The sequence below is a fragment of the Hippocampus guttulatus genome, chromosome 16, assembly GCF_054856545.1.
Source record: "Hippocampus guttulatus isolate MCC_2025c chromosome 16, RoL_Hgut_1.0, whole genome shotgun sequence".
NCBI classification, from domain to species: Eukaryota; Metazoa; Chordata; class Actinopteri; order Syngnathiformes; family Syngnathidae; genus Hippocampus; species Hippocampus guttulatus.
The window spans coordinates 3,433,382-3,455,570 of NC_141276.1; the positions used below are offsets into that span (position 1 = coordinate 3,433,382).

General features: G+C 43.7%; 1 protein-coding gene across 2 annotated transcripts; it reads left to right on the forward strand.

The window, feature by feature from the left end:
- The first annotated feature begins 3,554 nt into the window (after positions 1-3,554).
- Positions 3,555-16,808, forward strand: rbbp6 (retinoblastoma binding protein 6). Of its 2 annotated transcripts, XM_086133078.1 has the most exons (20): positions 3,555-4,028; positions 4,703-4,799; positions 5,368-5,416; positions 8,579-8,623; positions 8,748-8,830; positions 8,909-9,014; positions 9,100-9,239; positions 9,322-9,494; positions 9,846-9,949; positions 10,297-10,455; positions 10,592-10,644; positions 10,827-10,926; positions 11,500-11,533; positions 11,652-11,676; positions 11,802-12,104; positions 12,205-12,315; positions 12,629-14,518; positions 14,764-14,878; positions 15,101-15,219; positions 15,283-16,808. In XM_086133078.1, exons 1-20 carry the CDS (start codon positions 3,863-3,865, stop codon positions 16,421-16,423), a joined length of 5,013 nt encoding a protein of 1,670 aa, XP_085989204.1. In that variant the 5' UTR covers positions 3,555-3,862; the 3' UTR covers positions 16,424-16,808. The 2 variants fall into 2 exon arrangements, with proteins under 2 accessions (XP_085989204.1, XP_085989203.1); XM_086133077.1 differs by having other exon boundaries at positions 15,101-16,808.
- The last annotated feature ends 5,381 nt before the right edge of the window (positions 16,809-22,189 follow it).

Sequence of the window (22,189 nt, forward strand, 5' to 3'; positions counted from 1 at the left end):
TACTCTTCAAGTAAGCGTAATGACTCTGAGCATCGCTGTTGGATGCCCATTTTCGCAAAGTTGCGTTCATCCTTGTCGACACTTAGGATGATGAAGCACACCTTCCACTCGGCGCAAAAAGCACGAGAGAAGATTTAGTCACCTAACGAGGCTCATGCGGAAACAAAGCAATGCCATTAAACACTTACTGTGCTGTCTATTTATGCTGATGGTGTTCAGGAGAGACACGAAATGCCCACCGCATTAAATAAGGACGAGTGTTTCTGTAGGACTCTTTCAAGAGACGTGCAAGCAACATCCACAAGGTGCCGTGCGGCAGCTCAAACGAGCACACGGGCTTTGCAAAACTGTTGTTCTTCAATATGTTTCTTTTTTTTTTCTTCTTCTTCTTTTACTTCAGTGGTTGCACTTCATTGCACAGCTTTTGTTATTATCGAGGCTGAATAGCAAGCCAAGCTGTGAGTGTAGGAAGGAATGAATGAGGAGCTCAGATACACCTGATGAATATTCATCATCATTCATCATTCATGGGGCTCCGTGCCATCGTCATAGAGATTAGAGTGGATGACAGGATTACGGACGGGGGGGGGGGGGTACTGTGCGTCACTCTGCTTTTTGTTACCTTTGACTTCCTCAAACATGAGCTGTGGTCACTCACGTCCAAGTGCCTCCCAGATTTCCTGTTGCTCAGAAAAATTCCATGTTTCATTCCACATATTCCTCCATTCTTTTCTATTCATTTCTTTTCAATTCTCCGTGATCCTTTTAAGCCCTCACATGTGTCTGTTTGGAAACCTCCCATTGAGCAGTATGGCACTGTAGTAATTGCTTTCTTCAGCTCCATTGGCCCAATCAGAGAAAATTGCCTTTTATGCAAATAGCCCATAAAGCACACTGAGCGTTTCCCAGCATGTATCCCTCAAGAATCCCACATCAGATGATTTTTTTTTTCTGTTACAGCTGACAGCAGCAACTCGGTGTATGCTTTCTTTAAAAGTATAATTGCCATTTTCATTGAGAAACGTTAATGTCAGTTAACTCATGGTCATTTGTATGTACAGTGAATCTCGAAGTATAGACGCCCCCCACCCCCCGCCCTCCATCGGCCTCAGAATTATTATTATTTTTCATATGTTGCAGTCAGTTTCATATTTTGTGGTTGTGGACCCCTTTTCCCTCTTACCCTTTCACTGCCCAAAAATAGCAAAACAAAACAAAACTTCTGGTTTCAAATCCGAGGTTTGTCAGGAATCCAAATTAGGAATTTCCACTGTACCTGCTTTGTTAATTTTCTACTTGTATTGAATCTCTTGAACGCGTGTTCAGCCTAACAGCAGTAGTGCCACTTCATTCCAAGCCATGACAATCCTTGCAGACGTTCAAAGCGCCAAATAGGTCGGCAACCATCTTCCTAGTTGTTTGACTGATCGAACTGACTAATTCAATCACACTTTTACCACGTCATTATACTCTATGCTGCATATCCACCGTGTCCATGGTCTGATGCCGTCTTTGATGTATGCATACGCACGAGCCCGCGCACACACATGCACTCTTTTGATGGCTGAGTCATGTCGTGTATCGTATATGACGATAAGAAGCGCATGAGTTTAAAGGCAGCAGCTGTTTCCCCCTTCATCCTCTCTCCCTCGTTCTGCTGCTGCATCTCTCCGTCCGCCCACTGCTTTCACAATGATGTGCTAAGCCAGCCAAGATAGGGGCAAATCCCTCTTCGCAAGCAGGAGGGAAAGACGGAGAGCGATAGAGAGAGAGAGTTGTGTGCAAAACACTTCCTCCAACCTCTCTCTCGCTCTCCAATTAATCTCCATCCATCTGCGTTTTGAGCTAACTCCAACCAATCACCTCACAAATTGCCAGGAACCCACTGTCCCCTGTTTGCTGCCAACATGGTTGCCTCCACAGTGACTAGAGTCTAGGTGTGATGCTCAATGTTTAAACAGGTAAACACCATTTGTCCCAAAATATTCCCGGACCCGACATATTTTGTTTTAACCAAACCATGCAGGTCAACTCGGTTGTAAAAACTTGTAAAGCGTAGCAAGAGCATGTACTACAGTTCCAAATTAGTGCCGCAAGACACAGTGTTGATTAGTCATTAGAATGACATCAGGCCACACAATTTTTGCACAAGAATACCTTGATAGTCTTGAGATTTCATTTTTACCCTGCACAGATTTCAGACACCCTGTGCCAGATGCAGGAAATCAGCCCTGGAATTTAACCGTCACCCTCCTCTATGTTTCACAGTAGGTACATTGTTCTTTTCTTTGCTTCACTTCTACAACTGTAAACAGGGAGCTGACTACAACTGAATCTCATCTGTCCACATAACATTCTCCCGAGGCTTGACAATATACAGTACATATTTGACAACCTCCAGTGTCGTTCAGTCACCAATGATAGTCAACACATGGTGTAATACGGACTCATTAACACATTTCAAATCCAGCCTCAAAACACATCTGTTTAGACAAGCCTACTCACTCGGACCATAAAGCCATTATTTTTATTTATTTATTTTTTGTTGTATTTTTTCTTATTTTATTTGATGCTGTTTTTAACATTGTGTTTGTGATTTTAACTGCTTGTTGTAAGGTGTCCTTGAGTTTCTAGAAAGGCGCCCACAAATAAAATGTATTATTATTATTATTATTATTATTATTATAATAGAATAAGTGTTTGCAATAAAAACAGTCGAAAGATCCAAACATAATGAATATCATTATTCATTTATTTTAAGGATTTTATAGTAAAGACAGCTATCACACGCAATGGAGTGACGTTTTATTTTGGCACACGGGCTAAAAATGGCCCTCTGTTCACACAGTCGGTGCAGTGCAGACTAACTCACATGGGTACACGATAAATGATGTTTTGTCACCCTCCAGAGGATGATTTAAAATGCACGCCTAAAATAGAAGTCACCAAAAACGTAACGACAAAGCGCCGTACTGTATTTACAATTTGATGACGAAAGTATATATTTGACAACTGAGAAGGGTATATTTTCCTTAGGTCTCATCCAATGTATTTTAAATATGTGAATGCGAAAATATGTTGAGACCTTTAAAATGCTACTAAAAGATATATAATAATCAAATCAATAATGTTGACAAACCAAATCTAGTGCATAAACAAACTTTTTCCCCGGTAAATTCTTGTCTTTTTCTTCATCATTTGTCTTTTGCTCAAACAGGTGCTCCACTGATCGGAAGTATAATGTGCTGCCTTCAAAACTATGGGAAAACTGAAAATCTTGTTGTCATGTCGGAGTATAACTCTCCAACGTCATAATTTATGGGATGATGTGGATACATAATAGCGTCTTTATGAAAAACAGTCTAGATATAAATATGTTTACTTAGTTTTTTCTTTACAAACGAGCACGTGTTCACTGTTTCACTCATGAACATGATACATGATATTATATAGCGTACGATTTAGAGCAACTCTTTCATCAGCACCTTATCAGAGAAGGACGTTCTTTATAGCGCCTACGTGTTCTGGATCACTTGAACGCAGCATCAACCGGCTCTTTGCTGACGAGCCGTCGCTTGTGGAAACAGCTGGTAGTTTCTGCCAGCGAGCAACTCGTCTCGAAAGCAACATATAGTGCGATGAAAGCACAAATTGGACTCGAAAGCGACTGACTCAGCCTCGACTTAACTCCCCGCTGGGGTTCTACCAGGGTTTGGGAGATGACATGTCTTAGTGTCGACTTGCCAGACACTTGTTAGCTAACCAAGTGGAAGCGTTGGGCAGCTAACGCTAGCTAAGCTAATTTACGAGCACGCGTGGGGGTTTCCTGTCTGTGAGGTTGAAGCGATTACTTAGTCTCAACATGACTCATATCCATTATAAATTTTCCTCCAAACTTAGCTACGCCACCGTGGTGTTTGACGGGCCGCATATCACGCTGACGGACCTGAAGGAGCGGATCATGGGCAGGGAGAAACTGCGAGCCGGCGATTGCGATCTGCAGATCACCAATGCACAAACCAAAGAAGGTAACGTGACAATGGCAGGTGTGTACGCGTTATTTTACTTGTGTACGTGTTGTTTTACTTGTTTATCGGATGTTTGACTGCTTGAAACCCGGTAAGAAAACACGTGGTCCAGCGTTGCCAGCTGTCTGTTGGGTCAGGATCAGTGGTGCGTTTAGAATTCTCAAAGTGCCTTCTCTATTTGTGTCGGATCAAATAAAAAATCTACAATCGTTAGAATTTGTCACCCCCGGGGGCGAAGTTTGCAAGCTTAATGCTACAATACATAATGTGAAAAGCTATTGGCAGGCTAATGAATGGCATCAGTGTTGCAGTGCTAAGCAACGGATATTTGAATGCAAACGGTTGAGCAACATGTCGACGTGCAATAAATATTCACAACTATATATTCTTTATCCTCTGCAATACACAGCTAATATTACTGCCGCACTGAGGAGCTGAGACCGTTCTTTAGTATATCTGTATTTATACATTATACTGCTCCCCAAAATGTTTGGATTAAGGCAGTTTTTAATTTGCATTTTATTTCAAACTGAAGCACTTGCTGATCAACTTTGTTTTTACAACCATTTTTGTCACTTGTTATTGTCACAAGCACACAATGTAGAAGAGCAAAAAAAAGTTGAAGGCAACATTAATTCTGGAACTCCTCTTAAAGTCGTACTTTTATTTCTCAGAGTATACAGACGAGGAGGGGCTCATCCCCAAAGGCTCTTCGGTGATTGTCAGGAGGGTCCCTAACATCAGAGTCTCTGTCAGGAAGACCCACAACACGTAAGTTTCAACAGTTCTGTCAAATACATGAAATTCCATTTTGCTTTTTAATCGCACTGATCTGTGGCCATGCAGCAGCATATGCTGCAAAAGGTTTCTGCTGATTGTGGACATTGCTTGTAATAAATATATGAAGGAAGTCTTGTAAGGAAACGCAACCTTTTTGTGTTCAGAGTGGGAGAGTAGTTAAAGACCTCAGTGGAACACCCTAGTAAATAATAATTTATGTAAGAGATTTCCCATGTTAATATGTAACCAAGAGGAGGTGTTTTTTCCAAAAAGGAAAAAAAAAGTGACATGATGAAATGTTGCTCATCCAGAATGCTGACCAACAGGGTTATTCTTGGACAGTGTGCTCAAAATAACGAATACGTTGTATTTTTATGAGCACAAAGAGCTGCAACCATTTTAGTTAGGAACCTTATATAACGCAGTGGTGTTTAATATTCTGCTGCGTATTGAAAATGGGGCCTGATGATCGAGGAAAATCATCCAACAAAGTGTTTTCAGTATAACATCTAATCATTAACTATGGTAAACATTTTGTTTTTTTTTTTTCATGTTGTAGTGAGCGCTCAGCTGCCCATTGCCACTTTGCCTCCGGAGTCGTCAAAGCAGTACGTAACCAAATCACCACACACTTCCTGCCACATCGCCATTGAGCTCCTAACCAAAGTAGTCAAATAAGCAGTTATTCTTGCAAGTAAAACCTTATGCAAATGTCGGGCAAATTTGACTCTGCGACATCATTTACATTTGGGAGGTAAAAGGTGCTTGCCTGAGAGGCTGAGATAGATCATGCCGTCATTAATATTCAAAGAGAAGACGCCAAGCCCCAATTAATTGTTCATTCATTGTCATAAATTAATGTCAAATCTCAAATAGAGGCACCTTATTTCCTTGCAGAACAAATATAACATTTCTTCCCCTTTTGGTAACTTTCCATTTCATTTTACATTACGTCACAGTTAAATTTACATGGCTGCAGTTTGTTACACTACACTTGAGCGTTTTCGCATGTGAAATCACAGCAGCAGGAGAGTATGTACTGTAAGTTGTCAGATAGATAACCAAACATACAATGCCGTGTGGGTGTTGTTTGTAATCGAGAAACAAAAACATCTGCACGAGTAGCATACACAGCCTGAGATCTTAATAAAAATTAATACAATTCTAGACATACCGGGCCACTACACTGTCACGTTCATATATTGTTCATATTTTTGCTCATTAGTTTTGACATAAGCAGAATCTTAGACGCAGCTCTGATGATGACACAGTGCCGTTTGACATCATTGCAAACGGCATTCACAATAAACAGCTTATTAAATAAGCACCTTGAATTTGGCTGGTCGATGTCTATGCATTGTATCAATTGCAAAATTAACTACAATTAGTTCCACCTCCAGCTGCTCTGTATTCTTGATTTAAAAACAAAAATCAAAGGACACTTGAATGAAAAATACTTTTCAACGATACGTCGCATTGCCATTGTATTCCGTAGATCAATCGACAGACAGCCGCATTTCTCGCTCCCGGCCATATGCAAAGGCATCCTCTCAAATAAAATAAATGCAGAATGCCCAGTTGAGTAAATAACCAATATAAAAAAACAAGTGGTATTTCCAAATGATTTGACATTGAAAAATAAAAAAATTTTGCGACAGGTAAAGATCCGGTCACTAGATGCGCTTCACTTCTTTCCACATTCTTTGTGCAAAAAGTTAATTTCAATAAAAAGGGTGTGTAAAGCCCCTCACTGCTTTCAGGCTCATTCAGTACAAAGGCATGCCAAGTTCGGCCAGGGCGGGCCAAACCTTATCAGGCCAGGGCTTATTGATGCCTGATAAAAAGTCAACGGTTTCTTCACCATGCTGCATCATGGCGTCAGCTACTAGGCTCGCGTCCAAAGCCGCAAGTCAGTTTTGGATTAATATCCAACTCTGATACATTAAAAAAAAAAAAAAAGTTTTCCGTGTTTTAAAGGTAGCACTAATGGTTTGTATTGCCTCCCCACACAAAAAGAAGTTATTTTGCAAACACCTTTTGGCTTGAACAAAATACAATACACGGGATCATGCCTTTCCTGTGTTGACACAACAAACGGTTTTAAGTTTTTATTCTATCCGACTAAGTAGTGGTTTGATGACTCTATAATAATTTGAGAAAACAAATATAGTTTTAGTATCATGTACTTTAGCCCATCATAATTCTATAAACGAACATGATATGCTTCATATAAAGCTTTTACTTGCTTACTGACCTGACTTGATTTTTCTCTCTGATTTCTCAGTAGGAGAAGTATCTGCCTCTCTCCTTAGCATTGATCCCGTTGGGACTCGATAACGCTTGCTCTGTTTTTCTTCAAATAAAGGTTTTCTGATGAAGCTGCCCAATGTATTACGTGTTTGATTTCAATTGAGTGACTTCATGTTGTCAACGTTTTACAATTACCGTCAACCATTCTGGTAGTGTACAAGCAGCCCATTTTCTGTTGAATGTTGATGGAAGACAAAAATTGTACTGATTCTGGAATATTTTTCAGACAATATTTCAGGTCATTGATTGAGCTTTCTTGGCAGTATTTTTTTTTTTTAATGACCTTAGTTCTTAGTAGCGCAAATGTACTTTTTGTATTATAAGAACAAGCTAGCTTTTGCTAGGCTATAAGCAATGTTTGCTATTATTTACCGGTAAGTCAAGTTACTTGAGAGACTTGACTCTCAAGTGACAAGTTACTTGACTTACCGGTAAATAATAGCAAACATTGCTTATAGCCTAGCAAAAGCTAGCTTGTTCTTATAATTGTTTGCTGATGGCGATTCTGGGCCATCTCTGCTTGTTTCAAGTTATTTTTGTGTTGGTGACGACTCAGCAAATACTCGCATCATGGACATTCAACTTTTAGGTGGAATACCATTGGGCGCCATTGTCCTGCTCTATTGTTGGATCACAAATCCCCACGCTTGTCACCCAGTATGTGAGCACGCTGACCGCTAAAGCCGAAAGTCAGCACTGACATGCTTTGTGCTCTCCTCTTCGATGACAGGAAAACTGTCAATCCACAATTGTGCGAAGACAATCATTACTAGCCGAGTAATGTTTTGTATAATTGTGGCGGCAGGTTCGCTTATGCTTATTGTCAAAGGAGGCAAATGGACAATTTCATAATACATTTTAAAACTCAAATACGCACTCGCATCTAATTTTTGTAATTTAAATGCATTCAAATACTGTCTAACGATGCTGTTCGAGAAGCATTCATATCAGAGCGTTTATTATTGTGGTTGTAGTTTGCAGTGGTCTCTAATATTTTGTTTCCCTGAAATTAATACACAAGAGTCGAGATATTCTTACCAGTCACCTCTGTTCAACGTTTGTCAAAATGTGTGAAAATGGCTTTTGGTCGTGATGTTTTGCTTTATTTAGATTTTCCATACATGGCTTGAGGCAAAAAAAAAAAAAAAGCGCAGTAACTCATGTGATCTTACCATAGACTTAAAGGAAATTGAAAAGCACCACAATTTGGACATGTAGTTTTCAGGATAGCCGTGAGTGCAGTAGCAGGAGAAGTTCTGGCATGGGAAGACGACACCAAATTTTTTTTGCCCATAAAAATGTGTTTCACCACTAAACCAAGTGACCCCCTCGGTGCCACAAATAAGCACATACTTGTGCCTCCGGATTTATCATGTGCATATGTGCCTTTATTCAGTGTGGAATGTTGAAAGTCAATTTGGGGATTTTCAGTGAAACTGATTTGTGTTCAATTCTAACAGATGGATGACCACAGTTCTTCCAAAACTCTGCCTTTATTCTCCAAGGTATGCTCGAATTCGTTCCGTATTTACCATGTCACCCACTTGTAGCTGGATCTTTTTTTTTTTTTTTAAAGAAATGTGCCGCGGTCGTTTCTTTTGGGCACACAAAACTTTCCTCTCCGTGCAGATGGTGAACCTGGCAGCCTCTGATGTGTCAGAGGATGATAAGATCAAAGTGGTGATGACTCAGTCCGCATACGACCCCATGACGTGAGTGATGCTCCCGTTATGGTCTCGATTCGTCGATATTCTTTCCTTCTTGGTAATCCAATGGTTTTCCTGCGTCAGTCTCTCGAGTTACAACAAAAAATTAGGTGGGGTGCTCCCTGCTAACTACACCTGTTTCCGCTGCGGAAACGCCGGACACCACATCAGGAAATGTCCATCCGCTGGGGTATGTAAGCAACATACAGGTCATAAATCAGTCCAAGCATTCACCGTGAGCTCTTACTCATAACTTTGTGTTTTATTGATGACAGGATAAAAATTTCGATGCTCCTCCAAAGATAAAGAAAAGCACAGGCATTCCTCGCTCCTTCATGGTGGAGGTGGAGGACCCCAACATCAGAGGAGCCATGCTGACTAATTGTGGACGTTTTGCAATTCCTGCCATCGATGCGTGAGTGTATCTGGTTAACTCCGTACCCAGGAGTTAAGGCCAAGAGCAAATATGACTCATTTATTTGACCACATGCCCACAGCCAGGCGTACGCCGTGGGCAAGAAGGAGAAGCATCCCTTTTTGCACCAAGAAGAGAGTGAGCCAGAGGATGACAACATCCCTGTGCCCGAAGAACTCCAATGTCTGATCTGCCGAGACCTTCTTGTGGATTCGGTGGTCATCCCGTGCTGTGGAAACAGTTATTGTGATGACTGTGAGTATGGTGGGGGTGCACACACACTGAGTCTCACCCTGCTCGTCGTACTTTGACCCGGACGTGTTTTTCCGATGGAAGTTGTTTTTGTACATATCTCGTATTCTTCAGAGATTTGGGTTCATCACACAGTTTGGCGTGGTCTTGACCATGCAATAAGTTGCTTCTTGCTAACCCGGCATTCATGCTCCCAAGCGTCACTCTGAAACTGTGAAAAGTTACTTAACGCTGTCGTCCATCCATCCTTAATGACTGGGAACCTCGTGGCATTGAACCACGAAGCTGCGCTGTTACTCTTCTGCAGTCGGAAACGTCCTATTGACACGCTACCTGTCAATCTCTCGTGTTCAGGTATTCGTACGACCTTGCTGGACTCAGAAGAACACATCTGTCCCACCTGTCACCAATCTGATGTATCTCCTGACACATTGATAGCCAATAAATTCCTCCGTCAGGTAAAGTAGCAGAGGGGGGCCGGTGAGATGAAATCATGAGTGGAAGGGTCTTTGTACGTATAAAGAGGGTGCAGTGGAACCTCCAAAGTTGAACGCACTCCATTGCCTGATGCTGGTTGACTTCCAAGTTAACTCTCTCTCCCATCAAGTGAAGTAAATTTAGTTGGCGTTATATAACCTTTAACTTATAGCGCAAATGTTTTCATCAATATTTCAATGGGCACGGGTCATACAAGTTGAAGCTGCAACTTGGGGAGTGCAAATTTTGGAGGTTTCACTGCTGATTCATACACGCCTGATTGTTTGAATTGCTTTTCTTTCTCATTTCCTGTTGGTGTATCACGCAGGCTGTGAATAACTTTAAGAAAGAGAAAGGCTATACCAAAAGTCTGAAAGGGAAGTCTGCTGCCCCTCAGTCACTCACTGCAACGCCGACACCGAACCCCGTTCCTACTCCTTCAGCCACCCAACAAAAGAAGAGCCACCAGTCCACCCGCAACCAGCAGGTCACCATCTTCATGACATGTTTCATCTCGGAAGTAGCGCCGCTTAGGACTTGTCAACTACCCACCGTCTGCCTCTCATCTTGTTTTTAATCTCTCCTGTAATCTTCTGTCGTCTCCTGTCTCGCAATGCATGCAGGCTGACGCTAACAAGTCTGGGGCTCCTCCTGTTTCCGGCCTACAATCTTCGGTGTATGTATCCAAATTGTTGTTCATACGAATGGAACCCGTCGCCTGATAGAAGTTAATGTGTTCACTGGTAACAGTTTAAGAGCTCTTGCTCTGGTGCCAAAAAGCACTTGTCTTATTTTGTCACTCGGAGTGAGAAAGTGATGAATACTGTATTCATCTTACGATGTCTTCTTTTTACACAGTGAAGCTCCAGAAAAAACACAAGATGATTCAGTGGCTGTTACGCCTCCTGTGTTCTTGAACAAAGACCCCACGGCTGTTCAAACACAGCCATTGACAATGGTGAGGACGCGCGCACACATTCTTCAAATGGTGGATTCCCAAAAAATTGGGAAATCGAGGGCCATTTGTTTAAAAAAATGTCCAGTGTTTCACAAAATTAGAAAACAACAACAACAAAAAAAGGATAATAAACACAGAAATGTCGACGTCTTGACGTGGTGTATTCAAGTAATATGCTCTCGTGCTTTTACAAGTCGGCTGTTCACGCTCAGTGTTCTTCTTCCGCAAGTAGAAAAGCAAGCAGCTGGTCGCGGTGTCGACTCTGCGATGCGGAAAAGGAAACAGCCGAGCACTGGCAGAAACGGGTGCACATTAGCTTGCCGGGAGTCAACCAATAGTTTACCTTTGGCCCAGCAGTATGTGGTACAGGATGCGGGCTTACTCACTACGTGTGACCCTAAAACGTGATATAACTGTGGCAAGCTCTCATAATGTCTACAATTTTTAATCCTTGAGTAATTTTTATGAAAGCATCCCATAGACACGCCTGGGGACTGTTTAAAATTGTGGAGACAAAAAAAAAAAAAGTATATTGCCTCTCCTTTTGAAATTTGCTCTTTGGCTTCCGATCAGGTTCACAATGACCCAGTGCAGAAAACATCCTTAGGTAAGGAAGGCTTTAAACTGGACTGCTCAATATAATCAAGTAGAAGAAGTGCAGGTAGACGTTCATTTGTGTTTACTAATATGAGCATGGCTGTTGTTCTTTCTCCCTCAACTCAAAGGTCAAACGCCAACCAACGTGCGCAGGTCAGCCAAGTTTGTGTGTGCAGTTGTGCTCGTCACTTGTAAAACTTTGCCGTGCAACTTGTCCGACTCTCTGCGGTCAGGTTGACTCCATCCACGGTTTCACAACTCGTGTATCTTTCCCACAGTTCCTCCTCGTCCTCCGTTTGTCCCGCAGCAGTTATGAGTGAATTCCAGCCCCTCCCTCCCTCCTCATCCTCCGTTCCACCTGCTCCCCCGCCTCTCTTCCTCAGCCACCATTTCCACTCATTCCCTCCAGGTCAGCAGTATCTCAGTCACCCGCCAGGACCCCCAGTGGGCCTGCCTAATTGGACTCAAACAAACCCTCAGGGTCCCCCCATCCCTCCCCTCATTCCCTCTTTCTCCCCCTCCTCCGTCCGTCCTCTCGCCCAGAGGGAATGGTTCAGCCATCACGGACACATGAGGGAAAGGTGAAAAACATGTTTATAAAGCACTCACGTGATAAACATCCAAACGTCTTCAATGAAACGGCTTAATTTCCATTCATTTGCGTGTAACTGCGTCCTTTAGGTCTCCTGGGACACGATCCACCTACAGACGCTCCTCTCGTTCCAAGTCCAAATCCTCTCGCTCTTCAAGCAGGTCTAGCCGATCCCGCTCGAAATCCCATGGCCGATCAAGGTATCGCTTTTCCAAAGAGGGGTTTTGTTTTTTGGGGGTTCGTTACTGCTACAAAGAATTTCATATGATTGGATTTTTTAGAAACATGGAATTTCATTGTATAAAATGTACATGACCTTATTATCCTGATTGTTTTGTTGAACTCTTAATGTACATTAACTATCTAACCGGTGGGTACAGTTAGTCACCTTTAGCGAACACACGTCTCGTTCTTTTTCCTCTTTAAAGTATCACGTTGGTTGCCATCGCTCATCACATTTTATGCGCTTTTAATCATGGACAACAATAAGTATGCGTTTCTATTCTTCACCAGGTCACCATACCCCCGCCACAGAGTCCCACACAGCCTCACCAACCCCTCACGCTCCTACAGCTACGCTTACAAGAGGTCCCATTCGCCCACGCCATCCTCATCATCTTCGCCCCGAGATGGTTCTCGTTCTGCGTCGCAATCGGATCACCGCAAAAAACGGCATCACAGCAAAAAGTCCTCTCAGAACAGCTGCAAATCCAGGAGACGAGTGGAACACCCGCCGGCTTCTTCCAGAAATGAGAAGGGTGCCAGTGAACCGACAAGCAGCCAGGAGACGGATATGGATTACTACCAGCGATGGAAAAGACAATACAAAGAGTGGTACGACAAGTATTTCAGCAGCTATGTTAGCCACTACCACCAACTGCCACCTCCCCCGGATCCACTGTGGGCGGAGCGAGCAGAGGACCACTCGAGCCGGAGGTTAAACTCCTTCGACCATCCGCAATATCCGCGCAGCCCTTCGACACGCCGCCATTCCCCTCCGTCTCAGTCGTCCAGCGATAGTCGCTCCAGTCACTCTCAATCTTCCGGTGAGGGTCGCTCCCCTCCGCCTCGATCTTCGAGTGACTGCAGCTCTCCTCTACCTCACTCGCCACCATCCGAGAACGCCGCCCCTCACTGCGGGAGCACCGAAAAGGACAGCCAAGAACAGGGAGCGACCGCAAAGTCAGAAGAACTCCCTGCCCTCAAACCCGAGCATGAAAGAAAGATCAAATATGTCAAAGTCGTGCCAGAAGACCACACTCGTTCCCCTGATGCTGCACGTCCAACAAGCAACAAAGACAAAAGGAGGAATCGCAAGACTTGCGGTGACTCAATCCCGGACAGCGATGCTTTGGAAGCCATCCAAATTCCACTCAAATCGAATCAAAAGGAGAAAGAAAGACAACGGAAACCAGAAAGTGAGAATAAATGTGAAAGAGGCAAAGATTCAACGTCTCGGCGGCAGGAGGGGGAGAGGCGTCCGAAGGTCAAGCCCAGTGAAAAGGCTCACAGAGGGGTTAAAGACACACAGCCCGAAGGCTGCAAAGCGACTAAATCCGAGAGAAAGGAGAAAGGAGCGGGCGAGGAGAAAAAGAAAGAAAAAAGTCCTATCGCACCACCTGAAAATAGGCACACGCACACCGATCTTGAAATCCCCGAGGTTGAATGCCCTCAGCCTGTTGACAAAGAAAAGCAACAAGAACAGAAGAAAGAGGAAAAGAAACCACTTCCTCCGAGAGTGAAAAACATCTGGGAGGAAGGCATGAACGTGAAACCACAGAAGAAGATTAGCATCAACATCAAACTGGATGGCAAGAGGCCTGAAGAGAAAACCGAAAAACAGGAATGGCCTTGTTCAGAAAAGAGTGATGCGAACGAAGATGCTGAGAAGGTAAAGGTAGAAGCTCAGGCAACTGGGCCCCATGACCTTTGTGCAGCCGAAGAGGAAGATGGGACAAAATCCCAAAAAGGGGCCGAGACACAGAATCTAAAGGAGACTGAGGAAAATGAAAGCACGAGAATTGACGACGGCCGAAAAGAGATGAGGGATGTGAAGGCGGATGAGAGACTGACCAATAATGATGGAGAAGAAGAGAGGAAGAGTTTGAAGGAGAATGGAGAGGATGAGCGCGTGACAAAAGATAACGGAGGAAAAGAAAGGAGGATCGGGAAGGAGATCGAGGAGGATGACGGCGGGACAAATGTCGAGCGAGGACTCGAACCAGACATGTCGGTTGCTCCTCCTGTTGAAAAGAAGACGGCTGACGAGGCAAATGGCGCAGAGCCGCCCGAAGAAGAGCTGATGGTGGGAGTCGAGATGAAGACTAGAACTGATGAAGACGCTGACTCTGTGATGATGTCATCTTCCAGTGAGAGCCCCAACATTGCAGCGGAGCCTGACAAGTGAGGAATCCATATTTTGCTCGCCCGCCTTTTATTTTCGTCACATCATGGCGCATTAAAATTGAATCAGAACTTCATTTCTAGATCAATGATCGTTTTAAATCCAAAACTAGTATTCTTAGAGCGCCGTGCTAGCGCACGTCATCTCACTGTGCGACTGAAATGAGAATGACACTTCTACTGATCCTGATTCCAGAATGTATTCTCTTGTTTTTATGCTGCTCTTATACTTTGGAACACCGCAGCACTTTCAGAGAGGACCACAGGGAAGGTGAGGAGCCTCTGGAGAGCAGAATCGAGGGCACCACATCCCCACGGGAAGAGAAACACGGTGAACACGACACGCCTGAGCCCATGCAGGTGTGTGACTCTTAACGTCTAATTGCCGGTAACCTTGATATTGTACAGTGCAAATAGTCGCCTTTGCGCAAATGAGCTTTGTCCATGTCGTATTTTGTTCGTGAGCGGCCTCGGTGTGTACTGCTTACGTGCTCCTCTTCGCATCTCTGACGCGTGGAGCAAGTTAACAAATGATTGAGTCACAGCTGCTCTTCTCTCTTTTTTTTTTTTTTTTTTTTTTAGGTCCCTTTCTTCGAATTACAGAACCCCGAAGAGACGGAACAAGAACAAGTGTCGCCTCCAACACCAGGGATGCCAGGCCACAGGGAAGCTCGGGGAGACGCTGAGCAAGAGAGTCAAAGGTCAGTTGAGATGCAGACGGATGATGAAAACACGGAGAGAAACTCTTGTCTGGCGCTCCCTAGTGGCCAATACACAAGTGACAGCGGGGACACTGAGATGGAGGGAAAGATGAGATCTGACAGGCCGCGAGATGATGAGATAGACTGGAAAGGTGAAGGGGAGGAAAAAGAAAGCCGCCGGGCAAAAGAAGATGCAGAAACAGAGTTGCCAATCCCACCCAAAATCCAACTCCACTTAACATCTCATCATGCCGACAGCGGGGCCGGAGAACAGGAAGACGACATTGATTCAAGCAGCCATCTAGTCCATCACAGCGAGTGTAAAAAAACGATAAATGTGATACCCGATGTAAAATCTAAAAGCACAGAGGAGGCTTCCGGCCACATGTATGAGATGGAGGGACGGACGGGAGCTGACAGGCCAACAGATTATGAGACAAACTGGAAAGGTGAGGAGGGGAAGAAAGAAAAAGATGCAGAAAAAGATCTGCCACAAATCCAACCGTCCTTGACCTCTCATCATGCTGACAGGAAGTACAAGGAACAGGAAGTCAGCGTAGATGCGAGCAAGGAAAGCCATCTCGTTGATCACAGTGACTGGAAAAAACAGATCACTGTCATACCCGATGTAAAATCTAAAAGCGCAAAGTTGGATTACACTCACAACCCGCAGCACCACAACAGTGAGAATACGGAAAGTAAATCCAAGCACAGAAATAGTCCTCCGCCTTCCCTCGTTCACCTTTCTGGAAGGCTGCAAGGACCCCCAGAGTCTAGCGGGTCTACCCTGGCACTAAAGCCGTCCGACGAGCCCCCGGTTAACGACCACCGTGAAGCCAAGCCCCGAGCATCCCCCCTCTCCAAACACTCAGACGCACCCGCTGTCAAGGCGAGACCCATGAGCAGAGAGGAGCTGTGGAAAAGGTACAAGCTGGAGAAACAGTTAAAAGAAAGCCAGCAGGACCGAGCGGGGACGGAGCCGGGGAGAGAAGCGAGCCGTAATCCCGGGAGGCGGGCGGAAGCCGAGCGAGTCGGAGGAGAGAAGCCCTCCGGTCACGACAGCGACAGCGGCATCGTGAAGAAGAGTGAGCATGAAAGGAGGCCAAAGAAGCACAAGAAGGGCACACCACACGGAGACGCAGACCCAGAAGAACTCGAGAGGAAACTCAAAAAGTCCAAAAGTCCACATGAGGGTTCTCAATGAAGAGGAATGCTTCTTTTGCCCTCCTTTTTTTTCTTCTTTAAATACAGTGCTTGTCTGGATTTGGTTTTTTTTTTTTTTTCATGTTAGAATCGGATGAGTCATCCAAGAATGAAAATGAGTGAAATGCGAAAGAAAAGCACTTTATTCTTTAGATGGAGCTGAAAATCAAGCCAGGAAATGTTATTTCCCAAAAAAAACAACAATAATTTGACTGCCACATTTGCAGTGCACAAAAAATTGTGCCGGGTGACATTTGTGGTTCACGTCTCGCAATTCAACCTCTGTTGCCTGTTGGTGTAAATCTCATTTCAAAAGGCATGCTGCTTATAGGTTACAAGAAAATTTTGTTTCTCCTGTTTTGTAGGAAATAAAAAAAAAAAATGTTGGTGACTGTTGGCAAAGTTTATTTTCTTTCCATTATGTTAAATATCTCTGACAGAATCAATCTAAACTGAAGAATTGTTGGCATCATGGGTGTGTGTTTTGTCTCACTCGTGATATCAGCCATCCCCACGGCCGTGGTGTGAGCGAGATGACAAATTTCTGTTGTCGTCCGTGCTGGCTGAGCGTGCGTTCTGTTTAATTAGCGTGACCGTGCGAAGACTGAAGGGTCATTAAAATGTGGATAAGAGTGGCTATTATGTAAATTGCAGTGTTGCCTTGTCATCACAACAAAAGCACGGCCATCGTCCTGACACATGCCGCCATTTTTTTTCCATGCCCAATCATCATGCAAATCATGGATGATTTTAAAAATATTATTTTGGTCAATTTCAAAATATATGTTTTTTAAAATAGTGCACGGTAGTCTTAGATAGCAAATAAGACGTCTTAAACTTGGTGGAAGTGGCCTAAAATCTTTCTCTTGTTGCCCCAGCAAGCATTCCACCGTGCTGCCCTGCAACAAAACCAAAATGTTATATTGATATTGTTATATTTCGAGCATGTATTTTGCACATATGCACGTATTTTGACCATTGGCTAGCAAATGTGTGGCCCTCTATAAAACAATGACAAAAAAAGGGGAAATGAGAAATTCAAGTGTTAAAAAAAAAAGTATTTATAGCCTCACATTGCTGATACTCTATTGAGGACAATCTACTCTTGTAAAGGGAAGCAGATGTGTGAGCGGAAATCAAATGAAACCATTTGATGGTGGTGGGGGGGGGGGTATACCATTGCACCGCTGTGTCGAAATGATGCACAAGCTCTGGATCCTGCTCTGAGGTTACCATGGTAACGCCTGTGCCACTGTCAGGCCACAACCGTGCAGATACACACACACACACACAGTGGTAATGAGAGACAGTAAGATTGGCAACATGCCAGGACAATCTTACCACACACTCATGCACACCACCCTCCCCCCATGTCCAAGAACATTAGTGAGCAGACAGTTGGGGAAGGGTGCGGGGGTCAGTGTGTGTTGATGCACAAGAGAAAGTTAACCAAGGTCAATTGGGGCAAAATGCATCAAATGGGTAAAATGATCATCTGCGCTGGTGTTCTAATGAATCAAATCTCCTTGATTCGATTTGTGCTCGCTGAAGTGTTTGTTTTTTGTCCTTTATTTGTTCAATGTCACTGTTCAATGCTGACACTTCTTCTCCTCGTGTCACATCATCCCGCTCCTCTTTTGTCATTCATGCTTTCAAATGCACCTACTCCCTCTCTGTCGGTCTTGCTCCGCAAGGGGTCCCGATGGCTGTTCACGACCAAACAAAAGGCCAGTGGTGGTCCGGTACATGACAATGGCTTTTGGGTCAGCCAAACTTTATTGTATCACGAGCCAGCCCCCTCCCTCAACTGTCTTAGCAATCAAACAGCTTCACTTGTCAAAATGTCATTTTTCGAGTGATGTCCACAACACTGAGTGCCGACATGTTTTGAGTTTGAAAGATTCAAACATTGAAATCGTGCATTTCATTTTTTCTTTGACTGTGACGTCTTTGCAGAAAGAATGAATAACACAATGTAACCTGCAGTCGGCACTCGGATGAACAAAACACTGCAGAGGAACATCTTATGACCTTTCAATGTTGCTTTTTGATGTGACCGAAGAAGTCTTTTCCTTATTTGGTCCCAAACCTTTCCACGGGCTTCTTCTGAAGCTGCACACTGCGTGCGATTTTTTTTTTTTTTTTGTGCGGCGTCGTAAAACACCGCAGCTCCGAGTGCTCTTTGACCAGAGTTCTGCATGAGCTCTTGCGGTAATAGAGGTGAAAGGGCAGCACTTGATAGGTGATATGTATGCAGATGAGAGGCAATTTGAATAAAAGTGTGCATATCTTATCACCAGTGTCTGCATGATGAGAAAAGGTCCTGCTGAGCGCCCGTTTAAGATATCCATAATGGAACGATGTCGTGATGATATGCCATATATTGATGCCCATATGGTGAGTTTGTTTTGGTGCGGATGTGCTATTTCTAGATTCACGGGTGCCTTCAGTCGGCATTACTTTTGATGGCATCCAACTGGAGTGAGGTTTTTTTTTTTTTTTTTAGAGCTCATATAATATGGCAACTTTGGACGGTGGATGAAAAGGAAAGGAGATAAAGATACAAAGTAGATGAAAGTGAATCAGAACTTGAGTCAGCGAGCGTGAGCGTGCCGGTGCCCGTTCGAGCTGTTGTCGCGTGTGTGGAGAAGGAGGGAGGGGAGAATAATGAGGAAAGAGGGGGAAATGTGAAAAATGAACGTGCTGTGGTGATGAAGATGCGGACCACTTGAGGGCCACGTGAGGGATTAGGAGCCCCCCCTAATGTGACAGTGAGGACAGACTACAAGATTGATGCCTTTATGGCCGTTTATACACGAGCTATAGGCGCACAGTCCACCACATTAGGCCTGCACAGTCGGCGTTTGTTTTACATGGTGTACAGAGTTTGAAAAGAACTTGCTCATAACTACAGCAGGTGGATCAATATCACTGAGCTCGGATGCACAGACTCTGTGAAACTCCAGGATGAGATCACAGCCATTTTGTCGTCATCTCCAGCCATTTCGGTATTTGTTTTGGAATTCATTTCTTACAGTGTAAAGAGACGTTTGCAATGCTTTCACGCGGCATGCGTATGAAGCTCAGTGCAAATGTGTGCACGAGGACCGCCCTATTACTACTTGACATGCAAATCTCTTTTCTGACCTTATTCTGTCTGCGTCTCTTGGAGTCCCCCCGCTGACCCCCCACTACACATCCTCTCTCTCTCTCTGTCTTTCTCTCTTTTTCTTTCTGTCCTCACAACTCACTTTCTTTTTACATACCGCCACATTTGACTACAATTATCTATGCTACCTTCTCTGACCTCTGCTACAATGAGCCGCGCGCTTTTTGCACGCTCCTGGCGCTGCACCTGATAATTCGTTCTCGTGGACGCGAATGTTTCCCAGATAATACGACATGAGGATGTTACAGTTTCGAGAAATGCTCTTACCATAATGGAGCTACAGTGAATCCCTTTTTTATCTCTGTAGATGCATACCAGACAAATACAACCAAAGAGAATTAAACATTGTATTTAATTAAATACCAGAATGTTCGAGCTGTAGAAAGTTTGTCCCCCCCCGCCCCGAAACAAAAGTTCACTAGCCATGGCACGGTGGTTGACTAGTTAGCATGTGCTTGCGTGGGTTTTGAAATCATTTTAACTGCCTGGGCTTTATTTTTGGTGTGGTTTAATTGTGCACATGAGTGAAGTTCTTTTTCTTTTGGTATTTTCGCAGCGAGTGCAGTTAGTAGCAGGCGTTTGCGCCGTTGTGGGAGTGAACGCGGCCGACCAGCTTCCCAGCCAATGGAAGCGGCTCCTCTCATTCCCTTGGGAATCGATTACTTACTTTTGTGATTTGATTATTTGATGGGTTTTGCAACAAATGTAAAGAAAACGGGATGCGATGAAACTGTATGCAGCCCACGCATTAAAAACAATTGCAAATATTCATCTTTAACATTAGACAGTTGAAAATGAATACCTTGAGCAAGTCTTGCATTCGTTTACTTTGTTTGTTTCTATGATGAAATTATGACCTGCAATTGACTCCGAAATAGCGCAGAGCCTGGCTGTTCATTACAGTATGAGCAATATAATTCATTAAATTATCAATTGCTCTAGATAAGCTTACCGGGCAAACAGTATGGTAAGAAGATTGCGCTCACATCCAGCACATTTAAACCTAATGTTACGTTTAAATGACATGATATCAGGTATATTATCTTAAAGTCACAACAAGATTTAACAACAATGTTATCGTCATGAGCAGACAAATCCTTAAGCAGCCGACATCATTCCAGCATTCCCATTGCCGATTGACAGGAACCTTTGCTCACGTCTTTCTTGGCCATGCCTGATAACGATGTCGTTATGAAGATGCATCGACCGCAACTATGCAAGCAGGTTGCGTGTGTGTGGGGTGTGTGTCTTCAGGAAAATGAACGGCAGCGTGTGTCAATATGAGTGTGAATGATTAAACCACCGCGGGTCAGCATACAACACGCTGCTTGTCAAGGTCGCCGCCTGATCTCTGCCTACATTGCTCACAGGCGCTCGGTTTCTCCTCATGCGATCTCTTTTTACAAGAGTGGGACTCGGTCACTTTTTTGTTTCATGTCGACTCATGTTAACATTGGTACTGCAGAAAAAAAACATCAATTCAGTATTATTTCAAGGGTTTCGACAATGCCATGATTGTTACGTAATTGGGGCTCAAGTAAAAGCTTTCAGGAATGAATTCTTCCATCCACATTTAATAAACATTCTGGCCGCCTTTTAGTTTGCGTGTTATCACCGTGGCTGACTGACGGCGTGGAATTTGAACTTCTGCCACACGAACAACAACCCACTTTTATAGTGCATAGAAATGGTTACCATGGAACACCTTTGAATGACTATTCATTCTTCTTCCACGAGACCCCAACTCGATACCAAAAACAAACAGCGGGGGGAAACGGTAGAGTGGTATTTTAGAAAATATGATTTGAACAGATCGCCATGTCTTGTTTACAAGCTCTTTAATCTAATCGTATTGTAAAGTAAACACGGATCCCGGTGGTAAATCAGTAAGGTATTTGACTGATTTTTGCCTCCGGCAGGTTAATGTTCAAAACAGCCACCCGCAACCGTGCAGTCCCGCTAGTACTCGCAAAGCAACTTTTTTCAAATATTTACACCTTTTTGCTATCGCTTTTGAAATTCTTTTCAGGGTATTTCGATTGCACTTGTCCTCATTCGGGTCACGGGAGATCTGGAACCTATCCCAGCTGACTTTGCCCGAGAGGCGGGGTAGAGCCTTCAACATCAAAGTTTTATTATTATTTCATTCCCTCCTAGCTTCTGTCAAAACAGGTTTTTTTTCGTGAATTTTAACATCATTTGTCATTTGTCACTGAAACCTGATTTAGGCAGAAGCCTGAACTCTTCCATCTACCTCGGATCTGCTCCCCCCCCCCCCCCCCTTTTCTCTTTTTTTGACTCCCCTTTGTGTTTCTCTCAGAGATGCTTTTGATTTTGAAAATTTTAAAAAATAATATGCACATTATTCACGTTGTTTTCTTTATGACAAGAAAGAAGCCTTGTGAAAGGCAAGAACAGAGTCAATCATGCTGAACATTGCCAAGACATTGCGCCCATTTCTCCTGAAAAAACAGTGATCCAAAGTAGGTGCTTCCAAGATGCAAATATTTTGCCATGGTCACTTTGCCTCACCGTGTACCACTTTACAAGTGTAAAGAGAAAGGAGAGAGCCATGCAGTATGAAGGCTAATGTTAGGT

What these genes read in the sequence shown, in the direction of transcription:
- rbbp6 (XM_086133077.1), top strand. Translation starts at nt 3,863, where the DNA reads ATGACTCATATCCATTATAAATTTTCCTCCAAACTTAGCTACGCCACC. An exon ending in CACGGACACATGAGGGAAAG is followed by an intron (nt 12,105 to 12,204) that starts GTGAAAAACATG and finishes TGCGTCCTTTAG; the next exon opens with GTCTCCTGGGACACGATCCA. An exon ending in ATTGCAGCGGAGCCTGACAA is followed by an intron (nt 14,519 to 14,763) that starts GTGAGGAATCCA and finishes GGAACACCGCAG; the next exon opens with CACTTTCAGAGAGGACCACA.